This window comes from Narcine bancroftii, chromosome 3 (assembly GCF_036971445.1).
Source record: "Narcine bancroftii isolate sNarBan1 chromosome 3, sNarBan1.hap1, whole genome shotgun sequence".
NCBI lineage: Eukaryota > Metazoa > Chordata > Chondrichthyes > Torpediniformes > Narcinidae > Narcine > Narcine bancroftii.
The window spans coordinates 270,640,603-270,663,945 of record NC_091471.1 but is presented as its reverse complement, the minus strand read 5'-3'; the positions used below and the strand labels follow the sequence as shown (position 1 = coordinate 270,663,945).

At 41.5% G+C, this 23,343-nt stretch overlaps 1 protein-coding gene across 2 annotated transcripts in view; it reads left to right on the top strand.

Moving 5' to 3' along the window:
- Positions 1 to 23,343, top strand: part of LOC138758767 (guanine nucleotide-binding protein subunit alpha-14-like) — a 54,010-nt gene that overhangs the window by 11,820 nt on the left and 18,847 nt on the right. For both annotated transcript variants that reach the window (XR_011354421.1, XM_069928133.1), the window contains exon 2: positions 16,233 to 16,417. Coding sequence is in view for 1 of the 2 variants with exons in the window: in XM_069928133.1 (XP_069784234.1) it covers positions 16,233 to 16,417 (185 nt within the window). In the remaining variant the exon portion in view is untranslated. The remainder of the gene's footprint in view (positions 1 to 16,232; positions 16,418 to 23,343) is intronic.

Here is a 23,343-nt window from a genome sequence, read left to right as displayed (position 1 = left end):
GAGGATTTAGAACACTTCAACTGACAACCTATATTTTTGTTATTTTTTTCTTAAAACAGACAAAATATAGTGCAGGCATGCATTGTAGCACAAAATGTTTATGTTCCTTACCAAGACTTTGTAATCCCAATAAAATATTTCTTAAATGGCCAGTTGATGGTGACTAAAACTACAGTGCTTTAACATTTTTATATGTTGAACTAAGTACTTGATACTGGTCATTGAAGTTTCAAAGAACTATGCAAATTTTATAGTTTCTGTCGAATCTCTTGTGAATATCTTCAAGCATTTTGCGTGTAATTAATTACTTTGAAGTTCAGCAAGATAGGAGCAAAAATCAGTCATAAAAATGAATGAATTGCTTCTGGGCGGCGTTGTTGTTAAGGGAGGAATTTTGAATAAGACGCAAATTGATCATCCAGCTCCTCAAAGGTCAGACAGAATTATTACAAGAAACATGCAAGGCCTGCATGAAACCATTAACATTTCATAATACAGGGTCGGGGGAGGCCTTCATTTGGCCCATCTGCTCCATGATGGGTCCCAGCAGTTCAGTGCCACTTCCCATTCTCCTTATCTGCTTGTACCCCTGTAACTTGTTTTCTCGCATCTGAAGGAGTAAAGGTTTGGGAATGTATTAACTTCTCTGTATTGGATCAGTATTATTGAAATTATATGTGTTCAAACCATGGTGAAATGAGGCTTGAATTTAAATTAAAGTTTAGACATACAGTATAGTAACAGGCTATTTCTGCCCACGAGTCTGTACAGCCCAATTTACACCCATTTAACCTAATGGTGGGAATAAACTGGAGCCACCGGGGAAAACCCATTCAGACACGGGGAGAACGTACAAATTCCCTACAGACAGTGTGGGATTCGAACCCTGGTCCCGATTGCTGCCGCAGTAAAGGCATTGTGCCAACCGTGCCACCCTGTTGTATATGACTATTGTATAGTCATTTGATTTGAACTGATCCTAACAGACACTCATATAAGAAACAGGGGTGGCACTGTTATACTGACAGTAGAACTGCTACCTCAGAGCAGGAGGGCCACGGACTAAAATCATAACATTTTTACAAAGCGGGAAGGAGAGAAATACAAAAGAAACCAACTAAACTTGAGTGCTTCAAAGGGAAGGAGGGCCACGAACTTTGAGCTTAAGGGAGTCATAGCCGTAAGGTTGAAAATGGCTGGTATAATTGATAGTTGAAGAAGGTTATCAAATATCCTCTTGCTGGATCCAGGTCAACAGGGAAGTGGACCACAGAATGCGAGATGTTTCATTTAGGCCTTCCACAGTAAATGGTAGGCCCTTGTACAGCGTTGAAGCACAGAGACTAAGGGGTGGAGTTGTATATGCAGTTCTGGTTACCTCCTATGTGGCTTCAGCTACAGGGTGAAACTGGATAGGCTGGGAAATTTTTCTGGAAGCAAAGGAGGCTTATAAAATATTAAATTTTTTATAACATATAAAATTATAGAGGTTTATAAAATCATGAAGGGCAGAGGTAAGATTAATGTTCATGCCTTTTCCCAGGGTCAGGGAATTTAAAAGTAGAAGCCATTGGTTTAAGGTGAGATGGGAAAAATTGAAGAACCACCTGAGGGGCATTGGTTTTCTCATCGATGGTAGTGAGTATGTGGAATGAGTGGCTAGAGAGTGGTAGAGGTGGGTACAAATGCAGCATTTAAATCACATTTGGATGGGTACATGTATAGGAAAGATTTATAGAGGTATGGACCAACTCCATGTAAATGGAATCTATCTGTATTGAGTAATATCCAATCTGTACCCAGAAAGATGAAGCCATACTGAGGGAACCCTTCTTTATATAGTATAGCACCATCTCCTTCCCAAATGGGCAGACACAGGACAGATCTAGACTGGGTAATCAGATGGTTCTTGGGCTGTGATGAGCAGTGTGATTGAATTCCTCTACAATCTCTAACCTCGTGGTTGAGAATATTGCCCCATAACTATCAACCCAAAGGACTGATGGTTTCATTGATCTCACCTTCAGCAAGAGTGATTCTAAACATTGCCCATTCACATTCAAATGGATTACCATTCATGAATCCTTAACAATAATTATTCTGAGGAACGTGCAGAATCAGAGTTGAACCAACAACATGAAGTCTCTCACTACAAGAGCATCTCACACCAAGTGAATCACTTCTTAATATCACAAGACAGGATTGTGATGGAAATCTATTCTGCAAATTAACCTATGACAAATCCTACAAGATTGGCAATCTCTGCTGCTTGGAGCATTCACTGCCCCCAATTACTGGCACAAAGTGCCTGCAGTACACACAATCTTTAGAATGTCTTTGGACAATTTTTTTGAAAAGGTTTGCTTCTTGAAAAAAAAATTTGGGGATTACTTCAAGCTGAACACAAAAATAATTTCAGATTTGCTGTATCACGTAGGAAGTTGGAGAAACATTAAATTAATTTTTATTAATTTTAGCATGTTTAATCGCATAATGATGCAATAGTTCAACTACCCTAATTTCTGTTTGTATTCAGTATTTGATGCCTCTGGTGTCAGTGTCCAACAATGGGCGCCAGCATTGATGGATTCCAATTGCCCTGATACTGGTGGTCCATGTTCGCAATGTTCTGGTGAAACCTTTCACATGTTTGTCACTGACTGCTCCATGATCCAAGCCCAAGTGTGAAAGCAGAAAATGAATTTTCAAAGGCACGTTGCACTTCGTGGCTTTGTATGCTTGAAGGCGACTTAAAATATGACAGGAAATCACAAAAATTGGTTATACAGGTATCTTAAAAAAAAAAAGGAATGTGATCAGAAAATTTTAAGATTATTTTCGCAATCAACAGTCCAAAATCCATAAAATACATCCAAAAGGGTTCAGGAAGAAAATGCTTCATTGCCCAATGTAATTATTACCAACAGCACCTCTCAAAACTCATGGCCCTGCCCTTTGAGAAGGACAAAGGCCTCAGTTTTGGGGAACGCTACTCACTGCCTTTTTCCACTGAGTCACACCCAATTCTGACTGAGAACTACTTTGCTGCTCCCACATCGTCACTGGTTTTGATGATCTGAGAACTTGCTCCCAACATTACATAAAGCATTATGTTATGGCGGCAGAGTCAATTTTATTATTTAAGAAAAAGCTGGACAGGTATATGGATGAGAAGAAGGTGGAGGGTTATGGTCATTGTGCAGGTAGGTGGGACTAGAGAGGAGTGTTTGGTTCGGTGCGGACTAGAAGGGTCTAATGGCCTGTTTCCGTGCTGTAGTTGTTATGTTAACTTCAATGCAGGGGTTGCAGCAATTCAAGAAAGATGCTTCTTCAGTGGCAACTAAATGTGACTTTGTTTCTGATGTCCCCACACTTCACAGAAAAATAAAACAAGTAATCAAATGCATTATCTCAATTCTTCTATTGCTATAGTAAGCCAACCTAACCTTTTCACTTTCATCTCATGAGAACGTCCTGGTTAATTTGTTCTGTTGGACTCAAAGGGCCAAGTGGAACAGGTGACCACATCATTGAAATTTTCACATGCTCCAAGATTGAGATAGTAAGTAATCCCAATTTATCTTGGTTACGTTTTAATCTGCTGCTGTTTACAAATCTGCCTTGTCCAATCATTTTCCTTCCAGTGTACTTTTTTTGGGTTTATTCCCCAGATTCTATGTTTAACTTTAGGAGTTGAGCACATGAGGAATAGTCTGTATTGATGGGCAACAGAATACTGCGTGGTATTATATTAGAATCAGAATTTGCTGCCATGAACATGTCACAAAATTTGTTATTTTGCACCAGGATTACAGTGAAAATATTACTATAAAATTACGTTTTAAACTAAATAAATTACTGCAAAAATGAGAGAAAGTGAAGTAGTGTGTATGGCTCATTGTCCATTCAGAAATCTGCTCACAGAGGAGGAGAAGCTGTTCTTGTGCCTCTGAGTGTTCATCTTCATTCTCCTGTATCTCCTTCCCAACGGTAGCAGCGATGAAGACGTGGGTGGGGAGGGTCCCTGAGGATAGAGGGTGCTTTCTTAAGACCTCTTCTTGTACATGTCATTAATGGAGTGGAGACCTGATGACATTGGCCGAGTTCACAAATCTCTGTAGTCTTTTTCCTACCCAGTGCCTTGGCGTCTGCATTCCACCCAGCGACGCAATCAATCAGAATGCCCTTCATGGTGCATTTATAGAAACTTGCAAAAGTCTTTGATGATTTGCCAAATCTCCTCAAACTCCTCATGAGCCTTCTTCATGATTGCATTGGCATGGAGGCCCCAGGATAGTTCCTCAGAGATGTTGACACCCTGGAACTTGAAGTTCTTAACCATTTCCATTGCTGACACCTCGACGAGGTCCGGTTCATATTCTCTCCCTTGGCTTTGCCAACACTGAGTGCAATGTTGTTGTTGTGGCATCACTCAACAAGCTGATCTATATCCCCCCTCCTGCATGCTGCATTATTGCATCATCAGTACAGAGTTCATCAGTATATCTACCTGAACAATGCCAAATTAATTTAACAATAAATTATGCATGTAGTTGAATAACTGAGAGGTTTTCTCCATTTGGCACTGAGCTGATAAATTTCCAAAGCAATTTGTTGTTTGCCCTGCAAGAAAATAGTTCAACCTAGTGAATAACCCTGCCTTGCCTTAATAGCTATCAACTTGCATAAAACTAACTCCAACTCATTACATTTAGAATCACTATCCGTGACATTGAATTGACAAATACTGCAAATTTAATAATGTTAAATACTTCTAGAAAATGTTGTTAGCAAACTCATTTTAACTTTGAAATGAATGAATAATCTTGCTCACTATTAAACATTTCACAGTTGACTAGTTCCACCACGTAATTCTAATTCTTTGGTTTAACACTTGATTTATAATCATTGCAACAGATTCCAACTGCACCCCTGAAAGACCCGCATGATTTACAACATCTTACTTAATTGATGCTTGAAGTGTAAATCTCTATAAAAAAAACATTGAAGTCCATGCATTATTGACCTTGGGTGTAATAATCAATACAAGAAGAAATTAATTGCAAAGTTTTTATCACAAAGGATCAAAACATTGATTTCGATATGAATCCATTTACTGCAAAGCTATGTACAGTTTCCATGTTGAGGAACTTTGGGGGGCATCCGAGGCGCTCTAGTATTTGCCAAAGCCCTTTCCTGCTCACGGTGTCGAAGGCTTTGGTGAGGTCAACAAAGGTGATGTAGAGTCCTTTGTTTTGTTCTCTGCACTTTTCTTGGAGCTGTCTGAGGACAAAGACCATGTCAGTAGTTCCTCTGTTTACGCGAAAGCCGCACTGTGATTCTGGGAGAACATTCTCGGCGACACTAGGTATTATTCTATTTAGGAGAATCCTAGCAAGGCTGCGTTCTCACACCAACCCTCTTTTCAATCTTCAGCGTGATGCTGAAACAAGCCATGAAAGACCTCAACAATGAAGACGCTGTTTAAACCCGGTACCGCACGGATGGCAGTCTCTTCAATCTGAGGAGCCTGCAAGCTCACACCAAGACACAAGAGCAACTTGTCCGTGAACTACTCTTTGCAGACGATGCCGATTTAGTTGCCCATTCAGAGCCAGCTCTTCAGCGCTTGACGTCCTGGTTTGCGGAAACTGCCAAAATGTTTGGCCTGGAAGTCAGCCTGAAGAAAACTGTGGTCCTCCATCAGCCAGCTCCCCACCATGACTACCAGCCCCCCCCACATCTCCATCGGACACAGAAAACTGAAAACAGTCAACCAGTTTACCTATCTCGGCTGCACCATTTCATCGGATGCAAGGATCGACAACGAATTAGACAACAGACTCGCCAAGGCAAATAGCGCCTTTGGAAGACTACACAAAAGAGTCTGGACAAAGAACCAACTGAAAAACCTCACAAAGATTAGCGTATACAGAGCCGTTTTCATACCCACACTCCTGTTCGGCTCCGAATCATGGGTCCTCTACCGGCATCACCTACGGCTCCTAGAACGCTTCCACCAGCGTTGTCTCCGCTCCACCCTCAACATTAATTGGAGCGACTTCATCTCCAACATCGAAGTACTCGAGATAGCAGAGGCCGACAGCATCGAATCCACGCTGCTGAAGATCCAACTGCGCTGGGTAGGTCACATCTCCAGAATGGAGGACCATCGCCTTCCCAAGATAGTGTTATATGGCGAGCTCTCCACTGGCCACCGTGATAGAGATGCACCAAAGAAGAGGTACAAGGACTGCCTAAAGAAATCTCTTGGTGCCTTCCACATTGACCACCGCCAGTGGGCTGATATCGCCTCAAACCGTGCATCTTGGCGCCTCACAGTTCGGCGGGCAGCAACCTCCTTTGAAGAAAACCGCAGAGCCACCTCACTGACAAAAGACAAAGGAGGAAAAACCCAACACCCAACCCCAACCAACCAATTTTCCCTTGCAACCGCTGCAACCGTGTCTGCCTGTCCCGCATCGGACTTGTCAGCCACAAATGAGCCTGCAGCTGATGTGGACATTACCCATCCATAAATCTTTGTCCGCGAAGCCAAGCCAAAGATGTACAATTTCCGATACAATTTTCCGAAGGCCAAAGTGAAACACTACAGTTGGACATCTCTCTCCCAGAATCAATGCAAGTCGAAGGGCTAGTTCCTCTTCCTTTGACGACTGTAATTATTATTTCTTTTTAAAATATTTGTATTGAATTTAACAAAAACCCTTTTAACAAGGTATATTAATGATAATGTAAATCAAATGATCATATATGTCACATATCAATTGTAAATTAGAATTATATCCATAATTATTACATAACTTATTTGGTTCAGGATATCAAATTCTATATTTATAATAACTAAACAATTAAATTATAACTCATACTGTTCAAAAATAATATTGAATATAAAAATTATACAAATGATGCACGCAAAGTTCCTTTACATAATATTTTGCACTTCTCTGATGTGATCATGTTCTGTGAAATGATCCATGATATGTTAAACCCCCTCCTTATTTGTCTTAATAAAAGGAGAAAAAAAATCAGTTTATATCATTGCTCCTCTCTTAATCTTCTGAGATTCTAAATATACGATGCAACTTATTTGTTCTTTCGAAGAAAAATGTCTGCATTATGATCCAATTTCTATGTTCCAATTTATTTTTTCCCCAGTTCTCTCATTTTTTCCTTCCTCACACGTTCGACAGAGCCAAGATACCTTAAGTGTAGTGCAAGTTAACTGGCCATTTAATTATTTGACAATTCTTCCCTGTTCATCCTGAACCACAATTAGATTTTGGCCCTTTAATTACACAGTTTAAAGAAAACCAATTATGCCAAAGAATATTGCCTTACAAAATGAATTTGCACTAGTTACCAGCATATTTTTATTGATATTTGGGCTTATCAAATAAATTGAATTGTTTTTTTGAGGACCTGTTTTACATAATATATTGAATTGTAGCCAAAATATTTGTGTAAAGAGGAGGTTAGGATGTTAATGTGACAGTCCTTCGTCAGTGAAACACATATCCAGATAAGTCTAAGCTAGACCCAAGTTTACAATTCTCAACCCGATTCCAGGGGACGTGATCCCACAATGCAATACTTGATTTTATAGTCTAACAGCAAACAAGTGGTGTGGTGAAAGATAAAAACCAGAGATGCTGTATACACTCAGCATCTGTGGAAAGAAACAGGGTTGGAACCCGTCATTTAATGGAAAAGGGGAGAAAAAACTTGCTTATAAGTTGCAGGGAGGGTGAGGAAAGAGGGACGGACAGGACAAAGAAAGCATCTCAAAATGAAATGAGGCCAATGTTCCTGTCATTGGAGTTATTGGGTTTTAAGACATGAAAATGCTCCATTTGAAAAATGGAAGTTTTCTCATAACGCAAAGAATGTTTCAACTTTTTGAATGAGAGAGGGTTATCCTACAATTAACTTATTTTTTCCAGTGACATGTACAGTACATGTGTAACATAGTAGCAGGGCTATCAGATAGGATATCCGTTCTTATTCTGCGATTCCACTTTGGGCCAACTACTCCTTCGAGTGAAGTTCCCATTTTCAGGTTTTAGGGTGAAACTTTCCCAAACATGAGGGGTGGCACAGTTAGCGTAGCACAACGCTGTGTCAGCGCCAGTGACCCGGGTTCAAATCTGGCGCTGTCTGGAAGGAGTTTGTCTGTTTTCCCCTTGTCTGCATAGGTTTTCTCCAGTGCGCCAGTTTCCTCCCGCCCTTCAAAAACGTACCGGGGGTTGTAGGTCAATTGGGTTATTTAGGATGCATGAGCTTGTGCTCCAGAAGGGCCTGTTACTGTGCTGAAGGCCTAGGTTAAAATTAAATTGCATTAACTGGTTGCCATTTTCCTCAAAATATTTCTCATTGCTTTTTTTTAATTTGGCAGTCATATTTTTATTAATGCTGGTGGGCCACTTATAAAGCAAACAATGATATTCTTGTAAAACATTCATCTTCTGAAGATTATGCCTCAAAGGAATATCCTTGCCACATCACAATGCACATTTTAACTTGGTGCTGAGGAGAGTTGAAAAGAAGGGGCCTGTGTGCGGTCCACATTTTGCTCTTGGATATTATTCTGCACAAACGGTCACTTCCACTGTTTATAACTTTTGAGTATTTGTGGGAATGTTAAATGAATTATTTATTCTACTAGATGCAGCTTCAGGCTAATGAACTTGGAAAAAGTCTGTTGTTTGTAAATAATATGCAGAGACCTTGAATTAATTTAACAATATACCCCATGTGAGTAAATATGAGGTTTGCCCAACCATATTTTCATTTGGGAAAATTTCTTGCATCAGACAAATCTTCCAACTGCATTCATTGAGGATTCAGAATCACTATTGGAATTTATTGTCCTGAATATGTCACAAAATTCATTGTTTTGCAGCAGCGTTTCAAGGCAAATATTGTGACAATTACACTTCAAAATAAAGAGTGGAAGAAAATAGGAGAAAGTGAAGTGCCTGTGGTTCATTGTCCATTCAGCAAACTGATGGTAGAGGGGGGGAGAAGCTGTCCTTGTGTCACTGGATGCAATAATAATCATTTTTGGATATTTGGAATGACTTGTTCAGCATTGCATTGTATGGTGAGAAGTGAGGAAAGATCAAATAAACCGAGGGTCTTTGACCATGAATGTTAACTTTGCTTAAACCGAGGGTCTTTGACCATGAATGTTAACTTTGCTTCTCTTTCAGCAGATGCTGCCTGACTGGAGAGTGTTGCCAGCATTTTCTGTTGTACTTTCAACATCCCAACATCTTGTGCCTTTGTGGGTCAAATGATCTTGACAAATTGCTAAGGAAAACATCTGTTTAGCAATTCAACTCTTTTTCCCTGAAATGAAACGAGTGTGGTTAATGCAATGCTTGTTACAGTGTCTGGCACTGTCTGTAAGGAGTTTTCCCCCGTATCTGCATGGGTTTCCACAGGGTGCTCCAGTTTCCTCCCACATTCCAAAAATGTGCGGGATTTGTAGGTTAATTGGTGTATTTAGATGGCACAGGTTTGTGGGCCGGAATATCTTTGGTGTTTTAAAGGTATTAGACCAATCAAAGTAGATCCAGAAAATGAGCTAACTATTTGTAATAATATTGCATCATTATGAAAAGATATTGTTTGACATGTTTTTAATTCCATCAATGTTATATTTGTTGACTTTCTGGATCACAATGGAGATAAACTGGTTAATCCACTGTTACACACCTGTTTGAAAATTCAATCTTCTGACTTGCGTAATTTTTTCCAGCACTAGCATGACTTCCCGACAACTAACATCAATTAATGTAAATTCCTTCATTTATTTCCTTGTAGAACCATTTGTAAATAAAATGCTATGACCCACTTTACTGTGCTAGCACAATGAGCCACTGCTTGAAATCCTTTTGTCTCCAATGTTCTTAAACATAATCAATAGAACTGTCAGGTGGAAATCACAACATAGATATTTCAAATTCTCAATATTGAAGATTCTAAAAAGTATATATAATTAAAAAAAGCTGGAAATAGTAAGTCAGCAACTTCTGCAGAGAGAGAGAGAGAGAGAAACAGAGAGAGAGAAACAGAGAGAGAGCGAGCACGAGAGAGCGAGCACGAGAGAGCGAGCACGAGAGAGCGAGCACGAGAGAGCGAGCACGAGAGAGCGAGCACGAGAGAGCGAGCACGAGAGAGCGAGCACGAGAGAGCGAGCACGAGAGAGCGAGCACGAGAGAGCGAGCACGAGAGAGCGAGCACGAGAGAGCGAGCACGAGAGAGCGAGCACGAGAGAGCGAGCACGAGAGAGCGAGCACGAGAGAGCGAGCACGAGAGAGCGAGCACGAGAGAGCGAGCACGAGAGAGCGAGCACGAGAGAGCGAGCACGAGAGAGCGAGCACGAGAGAGCGAGCACGAGAGAGCGAGCACGAGAGAGCGAGCACGAGAGAGCGAGCACGAGAGAGCGAGCACGAGAGAGCGAGCACGAGAGAGCGAGCACGAGAGAGCGAGCACGAGAGAGCGAGCACGAGAGAGCGAGCACGAGAGAGCGAGCACGAGAGAGCGAGCACGAGAGAGCGAGCACGAGAGAGCGAGCACGAGAGAGCGAGCACGAGAGAGCGAGCACGAGAGAGCGAGCACGAGAGAGCGAGCACGAGAGAGCGAGCACGAGAGAGCGAGCACGAGAGAGCGAGCACGAGAGAGCGAGCACGAGAGAGCGAGCACGAGAGAGCGAGCACGAGAGAGCGAGCACGAGAGAGCGAGCACGAGAGAGCGAGCACGAGAGAGCGAGCACGAGAGAGCGAGCACGAGAGAGCGAGCACGAGAGAGCGAGCACGAGAGAGCGAGCACGAGAGAGCGAGCACGAGAGAGCGAGCACGAGAGAGCGAGCACGAGAGAGCGAGCACGAGAGAGCGAGCACGAGAGAGCGAGCACGAGAGAGCGAGCACGAGAGAGCGAGCACGAGAGAGCGAGCACGAGAGAGCGAGCACGAGAGAGCGAGCACGAGAGAGCGAGCACGAGAGAGCGAGCACGAGAGAGCGAGCACGAGAGAGCGAGCACGAGAGAGCGAGCACGAGAGAGCGAGCACGAGAGAGCGAGCACGAGAGAGCGAGCACGAGAGAGCGAGCACGAGAGAGCGAGCACGAGAGAGCGAGCACGAGAGAGCGAGCACGAGAGAGCGAGCACGAGAGAGCGAGCACGAGAGAGCGAGCACGAGAGAGCGAGCACGAGAGAGCGAGCACGAGAGAGCGAGCACGAGAGAGCGAGCACGAGAGAGCGAGCACGAGAGAGCGAGCACGAGAGAGCGAGCACGAGAGAGCGAGCACGAGAGAGCGAGCACGAGAGAGCGAGCACGAGAGAGCGAGCACGAGAGAGCGAGCACGAGAGAGCGAGCACGAGAGAGCGAGCACGAGAGAGCGAGCACGAGAGAGCGAGCACGAGAGAGCGAGCACGAGAGAGCGAGCACGAGAGAGCGAGCACGAGAGAGCGAGCACGAGAGAGCGAGCACGAGAGAGCGAGCACGAGAGAGCGAGCACGAGAGAGCGAGCACGAGAGAGCGAGCACGAGAAAATTCATAGGCAATGTTTTAGGTTGATCAGAAAAGGTTTTCCTAATGTTAGTTTACAATGGGGAATTGGAAGGCTGGGTAACCACTGTGGAAAGCATCTGCAGTCAGTTCACAAGTGTGGCTTTATGCTTCATTTAGGAATAACTTTAGTTTTTCCAACTGCTCCCACTCACAAATCTGTCTTCAGCCTTCTGCACTGTTCTCTCAAACCCTGAGTTTGTGCAGCATCTGGGCAATCACAGCCTTCTCGATTCAAAATTAGGTTCAAGAATTTCAGATAATTAGCAATGCCAGTTTTTGATTCTTATTTTATCTCTCTTTTTATAATTTTAAATTTTTACACTGTGACAAGACACCTCTTATTACTTGCTAAATTCTATCTTCCTTCTTACATGGTAGACCTATGGGGTGATACAACCACTACACTGGCCGCATTCCTACCAGTCTACTTCAGGGGACAACCACAGTGCCTTCAGGTAGTCAACGTGGGAGGCTGTCAGTCACCAGGCCAGATAAAGACTTGAGCCAGCCCTTTCCTAAATTAGTCGGACACGTGGAACACACAGAGACCTGGTGTTCAAATTTAAGCTGTTTAAAGCCTGTAGTACCGTCTCGAATTTTGTATCTTTGCTGCACCACAGCGCATCACACTTTTCTTTCATATTTTTGTCTTCCTGCTATGTCCTTGATCACAACCTCTCTCAGCCATCTTTCTCTCCATTGTATTGTTACCCAGTTTTAATAACAAGTAATCAATATGAACCATGAACTCAGTTTTTCTATCTACTGAAGCTACATTATTTTCTGCATTGTTTTTTTAAAATGAATAACCATATAACAATTGCAGTACAGAAACAGGCCATCTCAGCCCCTCTAGTCCACACCAATTTAAGTGATCTCTAATCCCAGCTACCTGCTCTCTGTCGATAACCCTCCAATCTCCTCACATCTATGCACTCATCCAACCTTCTCTTAAATGACAAAATTGACCCTGCTTCAACCACCTCTTCAGGAAGGTCATTCCACTCAGCCACCACTCTCTAAGTGAAGTTTCCCCTCATGTAACTTCTAAACTTCCCCCCCCCCCCACCCCACCTTTAACTTATGACGCCTTGTTCCAATCTCACCTACCCTCAAGGGGAAGAGGCTATTCACATCTCCTCGGTCTATTCCCCTCATAATTTTAAATACCTCTATCAAATCCCCCTCTACCTTCTATGCTCCAATGAATAAAGACCCAGTCTACTCAAACTTTCTTTGTATTCTAGATACTGCAATCCAGGTAACATTTTTAACAATTATATTTAAGATCAATGCATATAGTGTTGGAAGAACTCAGCAGGTCAGGCAGTATTCATGGAAAGGCGAAGGCTGTTGGCTTTTCAGGCCTGGACCATTCATCAGGGAACTTAAGATAACATCTTGATTCATCAACTCTACTTGTAATCTACTAAAATCACAACGTGCTGGAGAAACTCAGCAGGTCAAACAGTATCCTTTATATAGCAAAGATAAAATGCATAACTGACATTTTGGGCTTGAGCCCTTCATCAAATCAAGTCTACAATTATTTGTAATCTACCTCTTTGCAGAGTCAATCCTGTATAACATTGAAAAGATCTGCACTGAAAAATCCTTACTTTCTAAAATAATTAAATAACTTTTGAGATATTTATCTCTCTCTAATGACTTTCTTTGGCCAATGTTCTACCACCAACTGTGGGAAATGAACATTGCAATGTAGGAAATATTCTGAACAGACACCTGATCCACTTCAAACTAATTCCTTTCTAAAATAGCCAAGTATAGATTTAACACTGGTTGCTTTCCTATTTTGAGGCAGAAGAGGAAGGGTGTTAAGAATGGTTCTAGAATCCTTTCAGCCATGGCAAACCTTAACGTTTCAAGTTCAATTTGTTTTCACAGAAAGAAAAATAACCAGGCAAGAGAATGCACAATAAATAGCTGGATGCCCCCTGAGATAATTGGGCAATTTGATAAAAGATGGGTCAAGAGGCATTCAAGAATTTTGTCCTTTTTGGCTGAAATATAGAACTCGAGCAAGAACCATATAAAACATGAATTAGGGAATAGTCAGGGTTGTGTGTACAGTTTGGCTCGCTTTACCACAGGAAGGATGTGACATCAGTGGAAATGTATAGCAGAGATTTATGAGATGAACATACAGGGCAAGAAAATTTGTGGTTATGTGAAAAGACTAGTTCAGAGAGGATTTTTTGTTCTGGAACAAAAGAAAATGTGGGAAGATTTAATTGAGGCGTAGAACATTATTATAGGGAAGGACAGATTTGGCAAGGGGAAAAATATTCAGGATTTGTAGAGTTGGTTGGTAAAAGGTTAGGAGGAGGATCTGAGGAAAGATATTTTCACTCAATAGTAAATACACTCAGTAGTAAATAGGGCCCTGGAACTCATTACGTGAGAGAATGATGGAAGAGGAAACCACCACATTTAAAAGCTAGATGGAGGTGCATTTAACTGACAGATTATAGACCAAGAAATTATTTTGACTGAAATCCATTTTTAGCATCCACACAATGGGTTAAATGGCTGCCTCCATCTTCTAAATATTTATGGTTCTGTTTAGCTCTTTTGAAATTCCTTTCATTTCCATCATCTTGGCATTCACAGACCCTTAATTGACTTCAATGAATTTTAGGAGTACCAGCATTGAAGAAATTCATTTCTTTAATTTTATAATCTTGACTTGAATCATGTGTTGGAATTAAACCTTCCCTCGATCAGTAATGAATTTGCCCCTTTTTGGATTGAACCAGACCTCTGCTTCAACTTCAATTAACATTTTTTGTATTGTTATTCTGGTTATATTCTGAAAGGGTCTCTTGAAATCATCTCCTTTGTAGCTGTTTCTTCCCCCCCCCACCCTCCCAAACAGTTTATTTGACTTGAGGAATCATCCTTATCCACTGCATAACCTCTCCCATGTATTTTGGCCACCGAAGTCAGACAACTGTATCCAAAAGGTGAACTGCTCTGAATACCAATCTGTTTCAGAATCGATGTGGAAGTAGAAGACTTAGAATATATAAAGTGAAGATAGATTGACTGGGCTCATGCAGAACTGTGGCCAGAACAACCAAATCTTAAACCACTTAGTGATATAGAAAGGTGTAAAAGGGGAAAGCAGTGTATGAAAAAAGGAAATGAAAACACCAAAAGGATATTCTCCTTCTGACGTACACACAAGAACAACATTTTCATTAAATAGCTGTAACAAATTTTGTTGAGTGTTATCAGGCACGTCACTATTGACCATGGCTGGAGATGTCCACCATGCAAAGCACAACTTTGCACAATTGATCCTTATCAATTAACGATGGTCCAAGTTAATGAAAGGCATGTATAAAATAGATTTATTGCATCATATTTATTAAATAATAATTTTGTCTGATATTTCTCATCATTGGATATTTAAGAACTATTTGCTAGCAAGATGTTCTGCTAGCATGCACTTGTTCTGAACCAAGTTACCCACAGTGCACTGAGAGCATGGTAATTTCCCTTTTCTGTTCACTTAGTGTTAATATTTATAATTGCAAATGAAACCTAAAAATTGTTGAATTAATTACCTTTGTGGTTGTGTCTGACTGATCTTCATTTAGAATAGTTTTAAGTGTGGTCAGTTGCCAAGACGCGTTTGTTTTAGCACGGGGAGAGGGTCTTGTGCAGTAACAGAGAGTGTTTGCTATTTCAGAAATACCAAGCTGCTCTACCGCCATTGAAATATTTTGGAAGTATTGTCATTTGGGGAAAAGTCCTATCCAATTTGTGCACAGTGAGCACTCATAAATTCTGATGGGTCAATGACCAGCTCATTTAATTCCAGGCTTTGTTTGTGGGTCAGGAATAGCCTGATGTTTTAATATGCAGTCTGCATGGGAAATGCTACCATCGGGAAAGAGGTACAGGAGCCTGGAGATGAGCACCTCGCAACACAGGACAGCTTCTTCCCTCTGCCATTAGATTTCTGAATAGACAATGAACCACAGATACCACCTCACTTTCTTCAGTTTTCTTACACTCTATTTATTTTTGAAATATAATTTATAGCAACATTTGCTGCTGCAAGATGTTAGGTCTGCTTTGTTCATGAATGAGTGAGACAAACACCAGACTGAGTCGAAATCAGGGTTCTTTGTTCTTTATTACCGGATTGTAACACTTGCGACTAACAAAGTTAGTCGGAGAATGCATTCTGCCGTTATCAGCAAAATGGTGATTTTTTTATACCCTTGGATACATGCTTAGAACATCATCATATCATTACTTGTCCAATGACTAAAACTGTTGCTATCCTTTCCCTGCTAGCTTCCTGCCTCTCAATCCATCAATGTCTCTCTTATCTTGTAAGTACAAGGATGCATTCACATCTTGTTACAGCCCTGTACAGGGTAACTCCTTACACATTCCCATCTCATGATGTTTTACCTTACAAAGACAATGAATATCGTAATGTTCATGCCAATAAATTCTGAATTTCTGATTCTTCTGCTGTTCGCACTGATTAACATTTGCCTGAACGTTGTCTGAATCTTGCTGCTTGGAGGTATGGGCTGCTGTATTTTCCAAGGAGTTGCCAATCTAATGTGTATCATGGTATCTGTTGTCATTCTAGGCACTGGAGAAAGTGGAAAAAGCACATTCATCAAACAATTGAGAATAATTCATGGATCAGGATATTCCGAAGAAGAACGAAAAGCTTTTGCAAAGTTGGTCTACCAAAATATAATTACTGCAATGCAGTCCATTACGAGAGCAATGGACACCTTGAACATACTGTATCAACATCAGGAAAATAAGGTAAGGTCAAAATGGTATATGTAACAAAAAATGGACTCTGCTTCTTTGATCTTGGATCTGTTATATCTGACTCCATAATGGTCCTGACTATGCTTAAAAGACAAGTTTTATTAACTCTTAAGTCAAAGCACTCTAGAAAATGGGTAAAGAAAGAGGTAGGGTTTAATATTGATGAGCTAACTCTTCCTGTGCACACCAGGAGACTATAAGAGAAGGAATACTGGCCCAGTATCGTAATTTGCATAAGTTATTGGCTCCTGTGTTTCTTTTTTTTTATGCATGGCTTGCGATGTAAGCTTGACATTTTAAAAAATTTCAATGTAGATAGGAACAAGATCAATTTTAGTGTGCAAGCTGAATGACCATTCATTCATCCATTTCAAACTCAACTACTTTTCCTTGGATCTATCCTGGCAAGATAAACATGGCAGATTTCCTTCTCTGGAGAACATGAAAACAAATCAATACTTTCGTGATAACCATGTTCATTTCATTGAATTAAAAAAAAACAGTTGTTCTTGCGGGAGTTAAACCACTAGTTCTCAACCATTTTTTAATTAAGCAATCTCTTACTAACCACAGAACACCTATTACTTCAGGTGGCATTTAAGTGGAAAGGTTGAGAACGGCTGCATGTTCTATTAGTTTTTCTGAAATTCCATTCTACTGATTTGAAATAAAATCAATTGTTGGAAGTGAAATGTGCTGGTAATTCTATTCAACAAATATTGTATTCTGGTACATATTAAAAGTAAATTCACAGGGTCATTTTTCATTTGTTCAATTTGGTGGAATAACATACCAGAAATATAACTTTTATGATACTTACTGTATCCAACCTTCGATTTTTTGAAACTGGAAGGTCAAAATCTTTAAAGCAAAATAAACGTCAATGATGCAAACTGTTATTGAAGCATATTCGAGAGCTCTATCAGAATGTTTCATGCTGCCACAATCTCTTAAGGTACTTTACGTGAGTGTTTTAGAGTACAGTGATTATTTCTTGAATAAACTTGAGGACCAAGTCTTGGTTTCATCACTCCACAATCAGTACTAAGACAGATAAATGGTCAATTTTTCTTTGTCGATGTATTTTTTTAAAAAAGAGGAATGTTGACCAAACACGAGTAGAACTCTGACATTCAGAGGTTTAACGATCTCCTTACCAAGTAAAGACAGATGAAGGAAGGTTAGTTCACTCTATTATTCCTAAGGGCAGAGCTCCATTATCATAATATCTAGAGCAATCAATGTCCTGCCAATGGACTAGGCACAAGCCCCTTCTGTCACCACTGAACATAGAAGAGGTCACCAAAGTTACAATGATAACTACCTCTTCTGTCTTGAGATCTCTGAGGACCATAAAAACAATAACATGGAATATGATCTCTAGCTTTCCATCATGGGTTATTCTTCTTCTGCCCTCCAGTCATCTGACTCACCTTCTCTAGGAGGCCATCAGAAGTTTGTGACAAGAGCAGCCATCCTTGGATAACTAGCCAAAAAAGATGGCCTTAGCATCACACTCATCCAAAATGCAATCTTGAAAAATCTGCCTTTTGGTTTATAGATTAGTTTCACTTCAACCTTTTGGAATGTTTTGCAGCGTTTAAGTTATTATCAAGGACCAGTCGCAATTCAATTAAGAATGCCTGTATTTGGGAGAATGCAGAAGATAGGGTCAGAGATTTAATCAGTCACTGGAAATCTGAAATAAGAACAGAAAATTCTGGAAAATCTCAAACAGGCCAATCAGCTCGTGGAAACATGAGCTTTTCCTTCCTTTCTATACCTGGCAGTGTTTTGATTTGGATGTTAAGGTACAAATGCAACAAGGAGAAAGGTGCTGTCAGAAGTCTCACCTGATTGGCAGATTTGCCTTTGCTTAGACTGAGTTACTTTGCTACAAAATATTCTCAGAAGGGTTTTCTCCCCTCATTAATTCTCTGGACTTTGTCAGTCAAGGCAGCCAGCAGTGACAAGGATAGGGAGTTGGAAAAGGAAATCTTTTATTTAAAGCTTATTGCTCATCTCACAAAAAAAACTCCAAAAGTCTGACATGAAGATAAACTACCTAACAGATCCCTTTTGTTCTCTTTTTAATTCTGGGCAGAGCAGACGTATTTCTTTCATGACTACTTATGCCAGGAAGTTTCTGTCAGGAATTGCCTTATTTTGAATCGATAAACAAAATTGAGCCCATTTAATGTCTTTTTATTTTTCATATTTCTCAAGATGCTGAAAAGACTGTTTTGGGTAATGTGACATTGATCAGAGCTGTTGCAAAGCATTCCTAAGCAGAGCATGGTAATAGTACAGTGAGAAAAAAGAAAAAAAGTTCCCTCCTGATTCTCCAGCCGAACAGTTCATGTGAAATACAGGATATGGAAAAGGGATTGCAGAATATAATAGGGAACATGATGAAATTTTCCTCAATTCTTACATAATGTCACTAGTGTCAGAAATGCTCAAAGTACATGGATAGTAGAGGAAGATAAATTTTCATTCAAAAATACTTTATGGCTAATGAAGTACAGTAAAACCCTCTGGTATCCAGTGGGGATGGGAATGGGGAGATGGCAGATAAGTGCATTTTCCAGGTGCTTGAGTCTTGCAATGCCTAACTCATACTACCTGCATTAAGAATAAACAGTTTAAAAGACAAAAGACAAAATCACTATACAGGTATTCCCCAACTTACCAATTAAAAAAAAAACAATGAAGAAAAAATATAAAAATTATGCATTTCCGGGTGAAAGTCAGGCCTATCTATGGAAATTAAGGCCTCTCGCGAGACTTGGCCTTGGTGGCGGCCAAGTTGAATTTGACGAACTATAGCATGGATACAGTGCAATTCTGACATGCATCCATTCCGTGAAATGACCGCTTGGCCAGGACGGAACAGGGTTGCAAGTTGAGGAATACCTGTACTTAACAGACGTTGAACAAAACTTTAGGAGATTCATCCCAACAGCGAGTGGCATCAATCAGCTCTTCATCCTGAGTGACACCATTGCTGTTTCACACAACTTCATTCCAACAGCAAAGCATGACCGAGGCCCTCCACTGGCTGAAAATTTGCTCCCATCTTCCCCAAAGGTTTGTGTTACTTCAGAGAACATTTACTTTTACAATTTTAAATGTGTTCATTTTTTTTTTAACCTATTGTTGTGTTGATTGCTTGAGGCTGCTGGGTGCTTGAATTCCAGATACCAGGGGTTTTGAAAAATAGTCAGCCACATAATTTAGAAGCAAGTTTCCACAAACAGTTACATGATAATGGCAAAGAAAGGAATAGACCTTTCACTGATGACTCCTTCCTCATCCTAATCATTGCATCCAATATCCTCTCCACCTTCCGTAGGGACCACTCCCTCCGTGACTCTCATATCCGCTCATCCCTCCCCACCATTCACCCCTGTGGAAGTGCCACACTTGCGCCCACACCTCCTCCCTCTCAGCCATTTGGGGCCCCAAACAGTCCTTTCAAGTGAAGCCACCCTTGACTTGTGTATCCGTGGGAGATAGCTACTGCATTCGGTGCTCCCTTTGAGGCCTTCTCTACATCAGAGAGGCTAGACACAGACTGGGAGATTGCTTTGCTCTGCATCAGTGATGGGGATCTCCCAGTGGCCAACCACTTAAATTCCATGTCCACTCCCATGCTGACATATCTGCCCTTGACCTCATGTACTATCCCACCAAGACCAGCCATAAATTGGAGGAACAACACTTGATTTTCTGCCTGGGCACTCTCCAAACAGATGGCATTAACATTGACCTCTCTGGTTTCTGCTAGCTCACTCTCCATTCTCCTTCCCTTCCATTCCCTATGTCTCCTTTCCTTCATATCTCCACCCTCTTCCCTCTCCATTCACAGAGCCATCCCTCCTCCACCTGCTTGCTGGTGTTCCTTCTGTCCCTTATCCACCGATTACCTCTTGACTTTGGGACCATGCGCCTTCCCCTGCCCCTCACCCCTACCATTTTGTTCGGGCACCTGCCCACATTTTTTCATACCTTGGCGAAGAGCTCAAGTCCAAAACGTTGGTTATGCATCTTTATCTTTGCTATATAAGGTGCACTGTTTGACCTGCTGAGTTTCTCCAGCTTTGAGTTTTCACTTCAACTATGCTGACTTCCATGTGTTTCCTCTTATTTGCATGAATTTGACTTGTTTTTCTCAGTGCAGATCACATCTTGCTCTGTTCTGCATCATTAGATTCATCTGCTGGAATGCCCTTCAGTTATTTCCAGCCTGAAGGAAGTACATCTCTTAGATTTATTTTCCTGAACTTCAGTCTGCACCACAAAGCTGCTCTAAGTTTTGATATTCAGTTTATTCCGTTTTAAATTAATTCTGATAATGTCAAAGCCCTTCCTGCCTTGGGCCTATGTCTAGTCTTGGATTTTCACAAACTTTCAATTCAGGTCCAGCCTCATTCCTGGCTACAGTTTCATTCTTCTGGTCTGATGATCGACATTTTTATGGCACCTCTTGATCTAAGGCAGCTCCATTTCATATCCAACCATCAATTTTTCAGGAAAATACTTTCATCAGGTCTATAGGAGAGGATCTTCTGAAAATCTACCTTTCAAATGCCCTCCGGACATGCTCCAAGATCAAACCTATTTTCTAACTTGAATAAATTCACTTGCCAACTCCACCTTTGCCAGGTTAACATCAAGATATTTGGGTTTAACTCTGCACTTCCTCAGAGTTTCTCCTCTTTCCTTGCATGTTTCTCAATGATTACTTCATTGCATATTAATATGAATGTTTCGGGTACATATTTGGTGTGTGTTTTAGCTGCTGTTCTGCACCCCCCCCCCCCCCACTTTCTATTTCTATTGGCTCTTTCCATTTCACTTTTAACAATGCTCTTCCTTCTTGTTATTCTGTTCAACACACTTGAAATGTTGTGTTCTGTCCTGTTGCCTCATTACAGAAAGGATGTGGAGAGAGTGCAGAGGAAATATACCAGGATGTTGCCTGGATTGGAGAATGTGTCTTATGAGGCAAGCTTACCAGAGCTGGGGCCTTTCATTTTGGGGCAAATTGGGATGAGAGATGATTTAATAGAGGTCTACGTCACGTCTCCAGAATGGAGGACCATCGCCTTCCCAAGATCGTGTTATATGGCGAGCTCTCCACTGGCCACCGAGACAGAGGTGCACCAAAGAAGAGGTACAAGGACTGCTTAAACAAATCTCTTGGTGCCTGCCACATTGACCACCGCCAGTGGGCTGATATCGCCTCTAACTGTGCATCTTGGCGCCTCACAGTTCGGCGGGCAGCAACCTCCTTTGAAGAAGTCCGTGGAGCCCACCTCACTGACAAAAGATAAAGGAGGAAAAACCCAATACCCAACCCCAACCAACCAATTTTCCCTTGCAACCGCTGCAACCGTGCCTGCCTTTCCCGCATTGGACTTGTCAGTCACCAACGAGCCTGCAGCTGACGTGGACATTACCCCTCCATAAATCTTCATCCGCGAAACCAAGCCAAAGAAGAAAAGACAAGAGTAATAGATTATGGGAGTAATAGATAGGGGGGGGGGGGCAGCCAGCAACATTTTCTTGGTGTGCCATTAGCAAATTCCAAAGTACATCTCATAAGGTAAGGGGAGAAAAGTTTAGAGGACACATCAGGGGTGTTTTTTTTTTAACCTGAGGAGCAGTGGCTGCCTGGAATGCATTGCCAGGGGCAGTGGAGGAGTCTGGTACAATAGGGATTCTTAGATAGGCACATGGATACAAGGAAATAGAGGGTTATGGGTGTGATGTAGGGATGGTTTAGATTGGTGAGTAGGTTGATACAAGCCAGCACAATTTTGTGTGCTGAAGGGCCTGTACTATAAAGTTTTATGTTCTGTGTTGTTTCTTCCCCTCATTGGTACCTTTCCTACTCTCATCCCTTCAGCAGTTTTCATTCTATCTTTTATCCTGCCAGAAGCAGAATTTTTGTCATGAACATGTCATGAAATTCGTTGTTTTGTGGCAAAATTACAGGTGCAAAATTGCTATAAATTACAGTAAAAAATAAATTAATGGTAAAGAAGTGAAAGTAAGGTTGTGACTGTGGTTCATTGTCCATTCAGAAATCTGATGTCAGAGGGGAATAAGCTGTTTCAGTACCGTTGAGTGCTCGTCTTCAGGATCCTGTACCTCCTTCCTGATGCTAGCAGCAAGGAGAGGGCATGGCCTGGGTGGTGAGGGTCCCTGAGGAGAGACTGCTTTTTTGAGACATCGCCTCTTGTAGAGGTCCTTGATGGAGTGGAGGCTGGTACCCGTCATGGTGTTGGCCAAGTTCACAACTCTCTGTAATTTTTTTCCTGTCCTGTGCAATGGAGATGTTATTATCTCCATAGCAAACAGTGGTGCAACCAGTTCGAATGCTCTTCATGGTACACCTGTTAAAGTTTATAGGAGTCTTTGGTGACATACCAAATCTCCTTGAACTTCTCATGAAGTGCAGCCAAAGTCATACCTTCTTAATGATTGCATTGATATGGAGGCCCCTGGACAGATCCTCAGAGATGTTCATTTAGTTAAACCTGTGCTTCCCTCTGTATGCCAAAGCAAGCCTGAGGAGGGGTATATTGCAATATAGATATTGCAATGAGCTCAACTCAACTTCCCACCATCTTTATGCCACTTAAAAGTTGTGTTCTGAGTGAAAAAGACACCTCTCCATCTGCCAGGATGAATGTCACAGCAGCCTGCTTGGTTGACCAACCTTTAGCCATCCCAGATGTTCCCTTCCTCCAACAGTCGTTCACCTTGCTGCAGACTGAATCATCAACAAAACACAGTCCCAACACATGGGCTTTGTCGACAGTTTCTTCCAAACCGGAGATCTCTCTAATCTGGAAGGACAATTCGACAGTCACGGAGTGATCTCACGATCTGAACTTCCCAAATTG